Source organism: Mobula hypostoma, chromosome 13, assembly GCF_963921235.1.
Source record: "Mobula hypostoma chromosome 13, sMobHyp1.1, whole genome shotgun sequence".
In the NCBI taxonomy this organism is placed as follows: domain Eukaryota; kingdom Metazoa; phylum Chordata; class Chondrichthyes; order Myliobatiformes; family Myliobatidae; genus Mobula; species Mobula hypostoma.
The window spans coordinates 26,303,692-26,318,724 of record NC_086109.1 but is presented as its reverse complement, the minus strand read 5'-3'; the positions used below and the strand labels follow the sequence as shown (position 1 = coordinate 26,318,724).

General features: G+C 42.2%; 1 protein-coding gene across 4 annotated transcripts in view; it reads right to left on the bottom strand.

Annotated features, from left to right (window-relative positions):
* elapor1 (endosome-lysosome associated apoptosis and autophagy regulator 1) overlaps nucleotides 1-15,033 on the bottom strand; it is a 141,477-nt gene that overhangs the window by 34,635 nt on the left and 91,809 nt on the right. For all 4 annotated transcript variants that reach the window (XM_063065485.1, XM_063065483.1, XM_063065484.1 and 1 more), the window contains 3 exons: nucleotides 14,925-15,013; nucleotides 8,574-8,754; nucleotides 839-967 (listed from right to left, as the gene is read on the bottom strand). In XM_063065485.1, coding sequence (XP_062921555.1) covers nucleotides 839-967; nucleotides 8,574-8,754; nucleotides 14,925-15,013 — 399 coding nt within the window. The remainder of the gene's footprint in view (nucleotides 1-838; nucleotides 968-8,573; nucleotides 8,755-14,924; nucleotides 15,014-15,033) is intronic.

The following is a 15,033-nucleotide window of genomic DNA, read 5'->3' as shown; positions in this document are numbered from 1 at the left end:
ATGTACGCATTGCACCTATCTTTGCAATCAAAGAAGTCTACATCAACGATGGCATGGTCGTGTAGTGGTTAGCACAATACTTCACAGTACCAGGGGCTTAGGTTCAATTCTCACTGCCGCCTGTAAGGAGTTCATGTGTTCTCCCTGTGACTGCACGGGTTTTCTCAGGGTGCTCTGGTTTCCTCTCACAGTCCAAAGACATACCACAATAGGTCATTGCAAATTGTCCTGTGATTAGTCTAAGATGAAATTGGAGGATTGTTGGGCACCACAGGTTAGAGGGTTGAAAGGGCCTATTCCGTGCTGTATCTCAATAAAATAAATAAAAGTCTACATCCAGAGACAGCTGGAATGCAGGGTGACAGAAACACGTATAATGAACACAATAAGGCGTCATGCACCAAGTCTGGTAGTGGGACCGTGTGCTGATGGTGGGAGCCAGGGTTAGGAAGAAACTTTAAAGGACAGCGATGTATAGGAGGATCAATGTATCAGACAATAAGGCTGTTCCCTGTTAAACTGCAGAGACATTGGTCTGAACTGTCACAGTCAGATTTGCAGAAAATGTGCTTTGCATACCTTTTGACACCTACATATGCAAGTCCAATCAAAACAATGAATTAGTGCATCACATGCAAGACAGTATAGTATTGCTGCCCCAAAACAACTAACTTCACATCATACAGTAGTAATAATAAATCTGATTCTTACTCTGAACACACAGCGTAGGATCAGCCCCATTAAGTACTACTAGGTTTTGGCTATATTCCTTCATCCATTTGTTGAATGACTGAAAATGCTAGTTTATTATTTCAGATACCATATTAATTACGCTTACCACTCACTACTCCACAGTCTTCAGTAATCCCACCGAAACAGGAGCTGTTCATATTTTTTGGCAAAGAATTCCACCACTTGTATTCAAAGCCCAGCATTGGTTCAGTTCCAACAGCACACTTTGTACACACTGAAAAAAACCAAATGCAAGTGCATTATCTAATATCTGTTAGACTTTATTTCAGTGCTGTACCCTGCCAAGAGTTATCCACCATACAATGACCTCTAATCATCTGTTTACCTTCCACTTCTGAAGAACAATTGACTTGTGTGGTTTCTAAGACTTGATATCAGCAATGATGGAAAAGTTAAAAGCATTGTGAGGGAAGTGTTCTGACATCCATACCCTGAAATTGAATGGAGTGTCCATGAACGTACCATCGGCATTTACAGGCTGCACTAAAGGTGTCTTACCCATGCGCGTGCACAGATCTCTATATGTTATAGGCGCCGATGGGCACAAGCATGAATCATGACTGTCATTGCATGAAAATGCATAAACATCTCAATAACTCATCCAATTATTCTAAGGGTTGGGCGTTTCTCTTCTTGCTACCTCACCTTGAAAAAATTAATCTCCAAGTAGTGTGTGGTGACATATACTGTACATACTTTGGTAATAAATTTACTTCGAACTTTGTGCACACCCCAATTCATCAGCAATGCAAGGTCAAGTCAAGTAAGCTGTTATTTAACTATATGCACATATATCGTCAAACGAGACAATGTTTCTCTGAACCAGGATGTAAAGCACAGTAGTACACATAACACCCATATAACAAACAATAACTTATGAAAGTAAGGATAAAATCTCTGGATGTATTAGGCATAAGTAAACTGGTGGTGTAGTGGCATCAGCACTGGACTTCGAGGCGGATGGTCCCGAGTTCAAATCTGGCCGGGCAGCAGTGTGGAAGAAAGGCCTGCAACCTACTTCCATAACGCCATGAAAACCCTGTGGACAACTACATTGTCCCTAGGGTTGCCATGAGATAATGATGACTTGACGGCACTCGACAACAACAAACAAATCAAAGTGCATAAGTTAAATATTGTAAGGAACAGATTAAGCAGCGACACTTTGATGTGATGTGGCAGGGAGTTCAGAAGCCTAAGGGCCTGAGGGTAAATACTAACTCAAATCTTTGACTATTAATATCACTGGCCTCAACATCTGACTATATGGTGTTAGGAGGAATCTTTCAAATCCATCAGAAGATGTTGCTACTTGGAATTGCCTCCAGGAAACACAAAAATTTGGCTTGTATTAATATCTTTGTTTATTTGAAAACTATATAGATAAGTTACATCTTTCTTGAGCCTTCATCCTTAATATATTTTGATAACATTTATTCAGAAATGAATGAAAATTCAGCAAGTGCTCAGATCGTCATTTAAAAAGTAAATTGGAGTACCCGGCCAAGCATTTCAGCCTGATCCAAGACTTAACATCATTATTCTATTCTAACTCCTTAGTTCCACAAATAAAACCTACCTATTGAACTTCCACTGTCCCATTGGTTAGGGACTCCCAAAGAATCACATCTTAATGAGTGAAACTATTTGTCCCAACTTCACCCAAGGTGGCCGATCACTTGCCACGACACTGTGCTCCCTTGGCATCAGTTAAAACCAATTTTGCTGCTTATGTCAGAACACATAGGTTCACATCACGTTCAAGATTTGGCTCAGAAACTAAGACAGGTGGTCTCTAAGCCACGCTACGTTGTCAGAACGGGCAGATTTGAAGGAGATGTCAGGGTGCAATCTGCCCGGTCTCTCAGGTGAATGGAAAAGAACTGCAAGAACAGTTTAAAGGAAGGGTAAAGCTGTTATCTGGCTATTTATACATCAACCATCAGTTTATGCGGATTATCTGGGCCACGATGACTCTGTGGAAGATCACTGCCATATCTCATGCCTTACAGTGTCTTCTAACCCTGAGGAAATATAATGCATTAAACAAATGCAAATCATTCCTTTTTTTCAGGATTTTAGTTTTATTCATTATTTAGGATGTAGATGTTGCTAGCAAGGTCAGCATTTAATGCCCAGATTTAATTTCCTTTGAGATGGTTGCGATGAGCCACTGTATCGAACCACTGCAGTTTTTATGGTTATTAAAGCTTGTTCCACACATAGATCTGCTGATGAATGTGCATCTTAAAGTGTTGTTCACAATGATATACTTGAACAAGAACTGTTCTCTTTTATTTTAATGGATCACTGACAATCAAAATACTCCATCTAACTCCATCCCCAAGTAATGACAAAACAGCTTATATTTTTCTGCTGTCATTGGTCATGCAGAAAAACAAAAGTAAAGTAAAATATGTTTCTCATTATTTATCTAGATCTAATACTTAATAACACCAAGGTGATTGGTAAAATGCTGCAATAGATGTAAGGAAAATATTTTCAGGCCACTCATCACCACAACTCATCAGCATTTAAACAATGAAATGGGAAAGTACAGGACTTGAAGGGCAAGTAAAATTGTCAGAAAAGGTGAAAATCGGGCAGCATTGAGTAGGTTCAAGAGAGAAGTGATGGGTACAATTTCCACTCCGAGTCGTGGATGCCTAGAATGTGCTGCCCGCTATGGTGGCACAGGGAAATGCATTAGAGGCTTTTAAGAAACATTTGGATAGGCACACGGATGGAAGGATATGGACATGATGTAGGTAGGAGGGATTAGTGTTTGCTTTTTTTATTTGCTTTCTAGCTAGTCCAGCACAACTCTGTGGGCCGAACGGCCTGTTCCTGTGCTGTATTGTTCTATGTTCTAGATTGGCATATCAAAACAGCTTGCTGTGTGTAGTGACCTCCATTAAGCTGTTGCAATGATAAGAAAGAAAAGGTGGATCAAAGGTGGTGACGAATCAGCACATAGGAAGGAGATTGAAACCTGCCTGAGTGGTGCCACAACAACAATCTCGCACTCGATGCCAGCAAGCACAAGGAGGAAACCGGAAGTCCATGTGCCAGACTTCATCAGGTGATCAAGGGTAGAGAGCGTCTGCAACTTTAAATTCCCTGGTGTCATCGTTTCAGAGGATCCGTTCTGGGTCCAGCACACAAGTGCTATTATGAAGAAAGCATGGCAAGCTCCTCTACTTTCTTAGAAGTTTGCGAAGATTCGGCATATCACTTGGAAGTTTGACAAACTTCCGTGGATGTGTGATGGAGAGTATATTGACTTGTGTCACAGACTGCTATGGAAACACCAATGCCACTGAATGGAAAAGCCCTCAAAAAGTAGTGGATGTGGTCCTGTCCATCACAAGTAGAACCCTCCCCACCACTGAGCACACCTACGCGGAGTGCTGTTCCAGGAAAGCAGCATCTATCATCAAGCACCTCCACCATCCAGGCCATGCTCTCTTCTCCTTGCTACCATCAGGAAGAAGGTGTAGGAGCCCCAAAACCTATATGGCTGGGTTCTGGATCAGTTATTACCCCTCAACCATCAGGTTCTTGAACCAGAACTTCACTCAGCTTCACTCACCATCTGATTGTAGATGGTGACGTCTATGTGCTTTGATAATAAATTCACTTTGAACTTCGAAAATGTAGCCTCACGTATATGCAGGATACGCAAATAGACTTCCTAATCAATCAGGATTGCATACACAGTTTTAGTATTGGTGTAATGCAAAAATTGTCAAATTTTTACTGGGGATTTTGGCATCAAAGTATAATAAATGACTGCCCAGAAGTGTGTCTTGTTAACGGTTTGTTTGCTCCATGATAGCATGGAAGCCATGACATTAACCAATGACCTACAGCAGAAAGATTCATTAGTGGCATCAAAGAAATCTGTGTCACTACCCAACTTTTCTTTTATCTTCCTTGAGCCCAAACACTGGCGCTTAGCTTTAGAACTCATTGGAAGCTCCATCAACGCAACATATGTTGAAGATTAGTTCCAGAATCAAGGTTAGCCTCAGAAGTTCAGCTGTATTATGGAGACAACTTTTGCATTTGTGCATTCCAGAGAGTGAGCTCCAAGACACACTTTCAGTGAAGCATAGAAGAGGACCTTCCACTCAAAAATCACAAGATGAAAACCCTCGACCAACCTGTCTGTGCTGTGGCCCAGTACTTCTGATAATAAGAGGCTCACTCTGAGATCCTGGAAAATATATATTACTTTTAGAACAAAGATGTGGAGGAACTTCTTTAGCCAGAAGGTAGTGAATTGGTGGAATTCATTACCACAGATGGCTGTGAGTGCTAGGTCATTGGGTATATTTAAAGTGGACGTTGATAGGTTCTTGATTAGTAAGGATGACTAAGGTTATAGAGAAAAAGCAGGAGAATGGGTTGAGAGGAGAAATAAATCAGCCCTGATTGAATGGTAGAGCAGACTTGATGGGCCAAATGGCACAATTCTGCTCCAATGTCTTATGTTCTGATGTCTAAGAGGAAGAGACCACCCAAAGCCTCCTTGAATAAATCCAACATCCCCACTCCCCTGACTGCTGGGAATCTCAAATTAGGGGAACTTTTGGAGGGTAATGAGAACCTTGTCCATGCATCAGAGCTCTGGGATCTAGAGTAAGCAGTGAAAGAAATGCACCATCTCATAAACCACTCACCTATTCATCCTCGCATTGATACCTCCAGCCTCATCTGTGAGAGTCTGTAGTTTGCCTCATTGGCCTGATAAGCTAGCTCAGAACCCACAGAATCAGAAATAAAACCAAGTCTTTAAGGAGAATGATGATGAGGTGGATGAAGATTGGGGGGGGGAGGGGGAGGAGGAGGAGGAGCAGGAGGGGTAGGGGGAGGAGAGGTAGGGGGGAGGAGGGTGGAAGTGAGAGAGTTCTCAATACAGAAACTGTCCAAAACAGTTTTCACATTATCACAATGGTTTCACTTCTACAGCACTTCACTTCCAAAGTAAAGCACTTAGAAAGGCCCTGATGTGATGAACAATATGACTCAGTTTTCTTCTCTTGTATCCCTTGATGTATTTACTCATCAAAAAGATTCTAATAAGCACAGCGTCAATGACTCACAGTGCCTAGGTGATCCATTGAACTTGTGAAAACTCCTTAAATTGACTTTTGTGAGTAATAGACTCAATCCAATACATCATAGACACATCCCTTCCCACCAATAAAGGTATTCTCAGGAGTTACTGCCAAAAGGCGGCAACATGTACTATCAAAGACCTCCACCATTTGGCCATGCCATCTTCTCACGGTTACAATCGGGTAGAAAAAAAAATAGAAAGCGCAAGTCATAAACTGCAAGGTTCAAGATCAGCTAATATTCCATCTTCTCACAGCTACCAATGGGCATAAAATATAGAAGCCCCAAATCTCACACTGCAAAGTTCAAGAAAAGTTATTTCCCTTTAACCGTGAAACAACTGGAACAATCCTAATTACTGCAGCTTAACAACACTACGACCACTTACACTAAAATGGACATTGTTTATGTTTTTCTTGAGAATGCTACCTGCACTCAGTAGCCGTCTTATTAAGTACACATGTACACTTGTTCTAATCAGCCAATCATGTGGCAGTAACTCAATGCATAAAAGCATGCAGACATGGTCAAGAGGTTCAGCTGTTGTTCAGACCAAATATCAGAATGGGGAAGAAATGTGATCTAAATGATTTTGACTGGGGAATGATGGTTGGTGTCAGAAGAGGTGGTTTAAGTATCTCAGAAATTGCTGATTTCCTGGGATTTTCAAGCACAACAGTCTCTAGTTTATAGAAAATGTGAGAAAACGATCCGTTCTGTGAGTGAATATGCTTTACTAATGAGAGTGGTCAGAAGAAAATGGCCGAATTGGTTCATACTGACAAGAAGGCGACAGTAACTCAAATAACCATGCATGACAACAGTGGTGTGCAGAAGTGCATCTCTGGATGCACAACACACTGAATCTTGAAGTGAATGGGCTACACTGGGTTCCACTCGTATACCTAATAAAGTTGACACTGGGTGTAAATGATACCATGTGTCCATGAAGCTGTTGCAGTTAAGTTTTTCATTGTACCTTTGCATATACATACTTTGCACATGATAATAAACTCAACTACAATTTGTGACTCACTTTTAATTTGCAATAGAATTGCTGCTTCCCGTTATTCTTTCATTAGAAATGAGCTGCCTTAAGGAGGAACCCTTATTCATGGTCCCAGATGAGGTGCACTGAGCTTAATGTGGGTACAACCATAAATAGAGAATTGAATACAGGGATGTATTAGTACTGTTGTATAACTTCTTGCCGGGTGAATAAATGGGGAAAGTTCTATCCATTCTTTCATTTCAGAATGCCTTCCCAGTCTCAAAAAAACTTCACAAATACCATTGGAAAATCCCCACACAATTTTGACAATTTTGCCTCAGTTGAAGTTTTGGAGCATTGACTAAAAACAAAACTTGTCTCAAATGCGATTTCCTTAATGATACCAGCAGTGATATTTGTGTCTTAAGGAAAACAGCCAAATTGTAATGCTAATAAAACCATCCACTTGCTCAAGGACTGTATTTATTTATTTGTTCCTTATTTAAAATAGGAAAGCTTATAACTTTTGTCACCAAATTGCCATTACTTTTGGGAAAGAGAGGAGACATACTACTACATCAGACCTTTTTATAATGGAAGGACATATTCCAAACAATTACGGCGACCATTCCCTTTAACCTACACAAGGCTCTTCTATTGGTTATTTATATGCTTGCTTTCTATGGAAATGGCTTCTGTTTATAGATGTGTTCCCAACAGGATAAGCAATCAGACTATTGGTGAAGAAGGCATAAAAACACTATATTTCCATAGTAGGCATAGACCTCAACTCTCTGTCTCCTCTATTTGGTACAATCTTGCTCTTCACCAGCCTCTATATTCAACACATCTTCTATAGTTTCTGCCATATTCACCAGAATTCATCCCTCCCCTTTCTTTCCAGCATCTTCAAGCAACCATTAACTCCATAAGACCTTGGTTGACTCTTCCATCTCAACCCAACACAACCAAGCATGTCATTTTCCCATGTTATCATTGAAGATATAACACCTATCCTTTTACCTACCATCTTAGGACACAAAGAACAAAACAGCAATTCACTTACAGTTCTTCCAGTTTAGTGAAGTTGGTGCTCACAATGTGGTCTCTCTCTGCTGAAGAAACCCAAAGCAGTGATCGGGTGGTTGCTTGCAGCACAATTCTGTCCAGTCCAAGACCTTCCAAATGCCTATCAATTTAACTCTCCAGACGACTCCCACACTGACTTCTCTGTCTTGGCTTCATGGTGTCCATAATGTCCAACTTAAGGAACAGCACCCCATCTTCAGTCTGGAGCCCTAAAGCTTTAATACTGAAAATGATGATTTCAGGTAACCATCATTTTTATCTCTCTATAGTTGTGGCTGTCCATTTGAATTTCGATTTGTTCCTTTCTTTTCCCTACTAGTAAAACTATCTCTAATAAAATATCTTTACCTGTTTTTTTGACTGTTACCTTGACAACTATGACCTGCACCTTATCACATTCTTCATGTTCTCTTCATCCCTCCTCCTCTGTGTTAAAATTCACTTTTCTCTTTTCACACCCCCCGCCATTTTAAAAACCAATGACCTGAAACATCAACTCTGTTTCTGTTACCACTGATGCCACTTGCCCTGCCAAGCACTTCCAGCATTCTGTCTACTTTTTTTCATACAGGTTAATAAAGGAATCTTTGAAAATAGTGCATTGCAATAATTTTACCATCATATCCATCTGAGTAAGAGCCAAGTGGACACGGCTGACAGCCAGTAAGGTTGACTTGGACAAAACCTGGGTTACAAGGCTTGCAGGACATCTCGGCTCCCGAAGCAGGAAGCGTCACTGCTCCCTTCATACGTTCACTGCACAGTTTGGGCTCAATCCATTTGTACATCATCTGAGTCTAGAAGATCAAGTAACAAAATGAAGATTACTGAACATGCCTTCAGATATCTCAGGCAATAAAATATACAACATCAACATTCGCAACCTTTCTCTTCCCTCCACCACCCCCAGCCCAGATATCTGTTAATCAAGTTGTAAAATTTCAGTAACTTTGCATTTTACCTTATTGTTTAGTGGAGGCACCTGAGAATGCCTTGTTGATGTAAACAGGGCATCTTTTAACAGTGAAACAGTACAAACTTTCCAGATGCAGAGCAAAGGTCTCTGTATCCTGTCAGAGTATGGTAATTCAATCACCATTATCACACTGAGCTGTCCATCAAACACTCGTGACAAGGAAGTTATTTCCTGAAGAATTGCCTCGGCCCAAAATGTTGACTATTTATTCATATCCATAGATGCTGCCTGACCTGCTGAGTTCCTCAAGCGTTTTGTGTGTGTTGTTCGAAATTCTAGCATCTGCAGAATCTCTTGCATTACTGTTAATTTCTTGGTACTTTTGTGCTACGGTTCCCCAAGCCTTTGGAAGGTGAACTAGAAATGTCAGTGTTACATTCTTGCAATATCTTTAAATGAAGTACAATACAGAAATTTACATCCCAATTTGCAACCCCCCCGAATTTGAATTTCTATTCAGTGTCCATGGGGTTGCCATTGAGATAAATTTAAAGGAGAAACTAAAGGTGGAACTAACTTTGGAAAGACCAGAGGCTGATTTTCTCCTGGTAATAACAATCTCAAAATGAGGTTTTTAGTTTTTTAGTTTTTTAGTTTTTTAGGTTTTAGTCGGCAGCAGTGAACGATGATTCCTCGGGGGACATTCTTCAGACAGCCAATCTCTTCAATTATTTCACTTTCTCTACGTCTTCTGCTTGTTCTCTTTGTCTTGATTGTGTGACGGAAGCTGCTGGAGTCTGTGACATGCAGGTTGGAATTTAATTGAATGATCTAGCACTCTGCCGTGTCCGGAGAGCTGCCTCCTGGCGAAGACCAGAGACGGGGACCCAAAGAGAACCGAGAACGCGAGCTGACTCATGAGAATAGAGACGGGGCACAGGATCATGAACAATCCCATTTCAAAGCACTGAAGTGAACGTGGAGGTCAGCGGTCTATCTAAATGGAGGCTTTGGGGTCGGCAGCCTTAGCATACGGACCTGGCCTGGTGGTAGCTCTTCACGGAAGGACTGAATTCATGTGGCCACTCTCCTTGAAAGGATGGAAGGATATTTTTAATATTCTGAGATTTATGTGATTATTGGACTGTACTTACTATTGGTCTCCTTCAGTTTTTGGTGTTTTCTTGCCTGGTGTCGATTGGCAGTAGATGATAATGTTACTTCTTATGCAAGAGAAAAGTTGGGGATTTGGGGTCCGATGTTGGTGTCTGTTGGTGTTTTTCTGTGTGGACGAATCTGTTAGGTTTTGTGTGTGAGAGACTGGTTTGGGATTTGATGTTGTTGTTGCGGGTTTTTTCTGTGAGGGAGGGGGCTGGGGATTCGATGCTATCATCGCTGTTTCTTTTCTGTGAGGGAGGGGGCTGGGATTTGATGTAATTGTTTTTTTTTCCTTTTAGGGAGGAGACTGGGATCTGATGGTATTGTTGTTTTTTTCTGTGAGGGAAGGGGCCAGGATTTGATGATTTTGTCACTGTTTTTTACTGCGAGGGAGGGGCTGTGGATTTGATGCTATTGTTGCTGTTTTTTCTGTGAGGGAAGGGGCTGGGGATTTGAGTTACTGTCACTGTTCTTTTCTGAGGGAGGGGGCTGGGGATTTGATGTTATTGTGGCTGCTTTTTTCATTGAGGGAGGAGCCTGGGATTTGATGGTATTGTTTATTTTTTGGTGAAGGAAGGGGGCCAGGACTTGACGTTATTGTCACTGTTTTTTTCTGTGAGGGAGAGGCTGGGGATTTGATGTTATTTTTGTCTTTTTGTGCAAGGGAGGGGTGGGTCGGTTGGGGTTAGTGAGTTTAGTTTCTTTCTCTTTCTTCATGTCGGGGGTTGAATGAAGGCATTTCAACAACTCACATGGTTTTTCTGTATTTCGTAGCTATGTGGGGAAGATAAATATCAGTGTTGCATAGTACCTGCATACTTTCACAATAGAATGAACCTTCGAGCTGGACTACATTCTATCATGTCTCATGACACAGTCAACATTATTGTGAAAGACCTATTGCTGAGCGTCCAACTTTCTCCTGTTTTATGGTCTGTAATGTGATGTAAAAATGCTCTGTGGTATTTTAAGCTGAAATGGTCAATATATGCCCTTTTCAGGTCCATAGTTGTTATGGTCATGGAGATCCAGCCTCCTCTGGGATCTCAAAAATAATATGGCTTCTGCTTCTACATGACTGCTAGGCCTCTCCTCCCCCACTGACTAAGTTCCTTCTATTGATGGATAAGATGACCAGAGACCTTAGAACACTGTTATCTGGTCCCCTGAAGTTCATCAGCCTGATGTAAATAAGTCTAGGATCTCAGAACCACAACATCATGTCAGGTAGAGGTGAACATTGGCATACTCTGTGCACTAGTCACATGGTGAATATCAACCTCCATCTTTGGATAGCTTGAATGATAAACTTTGATTGGTGTCCAAAACAGAGGAGTTCCACTTAATCCAGTGGTATATAGGCATGCATGATTTCCCTCTATCTTTATCTCTTCCATGCACACATTGAAGGAATAGAGGGATGCATTGGATCTGGTAATGTTAGCTTTAGATTGGCTCAATTCTGGTACAATTTGGTTTTATTTCTTACTCAGTTCATACTGCACTTTTGAGCACATCTACACAGAACAATGTCACAGGAAAGCAGCATCCATCATCAAGGACCCCCAACACCCAGGCCATGCTCTCTTCTCACTCCTGCCATCAGGAAGTAGGTACAGGAGCCTCAGGATCCTCACCACCAGTTTCAGGAAGAGTTATTACCCTTCAACTATCAGGGTCTTGAACCAGAGGGGATAACATCACTCTCCCCCAAGCAGAACTTTTAAGGACTTTTCATCTCATGTTCTCAATGTTTATTGACTATTGTTTTTCTTTTGTATTTGCACATTCATTGTTTGTCTGTCCTGATGGTCTTTCATTGATTTGACTGTGTTTCTTGGACTTACTGTGTATGCGCGCAAGAAAAAAGATCTCAGGGTTGTATATGGTGACATGTATGTACTTTGATAAAAAATTCATTTTGACTTTGAACTTGAACTTTTCACCTTGTGTAGAGAGCTAGTCAAATGGGAGAGGTTGTAGGAGGTATCATGAGACAGCAGGGATATGACCACTTGAAGGAATGCTCATGGACTGAGAAGCAAGACTTTATCGCCTACTGTGAAAGTAAATAAGCAGAAAGAAGAACCGGATGAAAGTAAAATAACACAAACACGAGGAAATCTGCAGATGCTGGAATTTCAAGCAACACACATAAAAGTTGCTGGTGAACACAGCAGGCCAGGCAGCATCTCTAGGAAGAAGTACAGTCGACGTTTCGGGCCAAGACCCTTCGTCAGGACTAACTGAAAGAAGAGCTAGTAAGAGATTTGAAAGTGGGAGGGGGAGGGGGAGATCCAAAATGATAGGAGAAGACAGGAGGGGGAGGGATGGAGCCGAGAGCTGGACAGTTGATTGGCAAAAGGAATATGAGAGGATCATGGGACAGGAAGCCCAGGGAGAAAAAAAAGGGGAGGGGGGAAAGCCCAGAGGATGGGCAAGGGGTATAGTGAGAGGGACAGAGGGAGAAAAAGGAGAGAGAGAAAATGAATGTGTGTATATAAGTAACAGATGGGGTACGAGGGGGAGGTGGGGCATTAGCGGAAGTTTGAGAAGTCAATGTTCATGCCATCAGGTTGGAGGCTACCCAGACAGAATATAAGGTGTTGTTCCTCCAACCTGAGTGTGGCTTCATCTTTACAGAGGAGGAGGCCGTGGATAGACATATCAGAATGGGAATGGGATGTGGAATTAAAATGTGTGGCCACTGGAAGATCCTGCTTTCTCTGGCAGACAGAGCATAGGTATTCAGCGAAATGATCTCCCAGTCTGCGTTGAGTCTCGCCAATATATAGAAGGCCACATCAGGAGCACCGGACGCAGTATATCACCCCAGCCGACTCACAGGGGAAGTGTCACCTCACCTGGAAGGACTATCTGGGGCCCTGAATGGTGGTAAGGGGGGAAGTGTAAGGGTATGTGTAGCACTTGTTCTGCTTACAAGGATAAGTGCCAGGAGGGAGATCGGTGGGGAGGGATGGGGGGGGGGGAACGAATGGACAAGGGAGTCATGTAGGGAGTGATCCCTGCGGAAAGCAGAGAGAGGGGGGAGGGAAAGATGTGCTTAGTGGTGGGATCCCGTTGGAGGTGGCGGAAGCTACGGAGAATTATATGTTGGACCGGAGGCTGGTGGGGTGGTAGGTGAGGACAAGGGGAACCCTATTCCTAGTGGGGTGGCGGGAGGATGAAAGTAAAATAATATGTGACCTTCATGGGTGAGGCAGGTTGGTTAGAGTATTAAAAGGAGGAAATGTTACCAAACCATTATATCTGATAAGATAAGTCTGGGTTATTGTCATTCAACCATGCACATGTATACAACCAAACGAAACAACATTCCTCCAGACCAAGGTGCACAACACAGAACACATACAATGCACAACGTAATATTACCTCAAATAAGTTAACAAATAATAAAGTGCATTTACAACACAGGTTTAAGAGTAAACAGTATAATGCTACTGGCGCTTCATATGTGATGAGACCTGGGCGGTGGCTGGGAGTTCAGTAGTCTTACAGCCTGGGGAAGGGAGCTTCTTCCCATCCTACCCGTTCTTGTCCTTATGCTACAGTATGTCCTGCCTGATGGTAGGGGTTCAAAAAGATTGTTGGACAGATGGGAAGGACGATTGACAATACTTAAGGGCCATGAGTACACAGTGCTCTGAACAAGTATCTCTGATGGATGGAGGAGAGACCCTGATAATCTTCTCAGGGTCTCTCTTGCAGTCATATGCCTTGCAATTCCCATACCAGATGGTGATGCAGCTGGTCAGGACTCTCTTGATGATGCTCCTGTAGAAATTGGTTAAAGTGGGGGGAGGTGAGGGAGCCTTGCTTGCTTCAAACTCCTGAGGAACTGGAGATGCTGCTGTGCTTTCTTGACCAAAGAGGTGGTGTTGAGGGACCAGGTGAGATCAGCCATTATGTACACTCCAGAAACAGCAAGGATCCCACTCACAGTTGTGGTACGTAACTACACACCAGGAATGTAAAAGAATGTATAGCCATTCTTTTCCATTAGTCTGGGAATGCTGGTAGAGAGGGAGATGATTACTGCAGGATCCAAAAATTAAGTGCTTTTAAATCAAGAGAGACAGACATGCTTCCTCCGGTGCACCTCCAAACTAAACCAACGTGAAATGCATCTCTCCTTGTGACAGCCACCCCGTGACTCCCATAGTCTGTGATCAGCTGGCACCTTGCCTCCCTTTCCACTCCCAATGATCTGATGCCAGCATTGGACAAGTGACCTGTCTTCTCACCATTTCTCAGCAATGCAGTGCTCTCTCTTTCTCCTCCATGGTTCCTGAATACACGTCAACCCACTCCTCACCCACCAGCCAGCTAAACTTTCAGCTGCCTTCCATACCACATGGGAAACAGAGCAAAAAAGATTCAAATAGAGACGTGTTGTTAAATTTCAGAGGCCATTTTTCCCATTATTTCCATCAATAGTCAGCACTGCTCCTTCCCTGTAAACATCAGGGCCACTTCACCAGTGTTAGCTCCATGGTAGCAGCCTTAGTTCCAAGTCAGAAACTTGCAAGTTCAAGGACAAATCTAGAAATTGATCAGATAACCCAGATTTACACTTCACCAGGGCTAACCAATGCACTATTAATAGGTCCATTTTGGGTTTGCAGATTGGAATGAGCACGTGTTAGACATCAAGCTGCTACACTTTGTTAAATAGAGAACAGGTGCCTCATACAAATCAATAAAAAGATGTTCTTACTTTATCAGCTCAAAACCTCTCAAAACAATAATTTTGAAAAAATGCTTTTAAAGCTGAAGTACGTGCGCGAGAATGCTTGATACAGCCTTTTCTGTAAACAATCTGCAGAAACAATTTAAGATAAGACCTGGTACATTTCTAAACAAAGGAATTACCTTTCCTTCAGCATTGCACGGCGTATGTGTGAAAAAATAGTCCTTCTCGGAGCACGGAGAACGTTGCTTGCATGTTCCTGACCCAGGCTCTAATTCAAAAAGATACAAC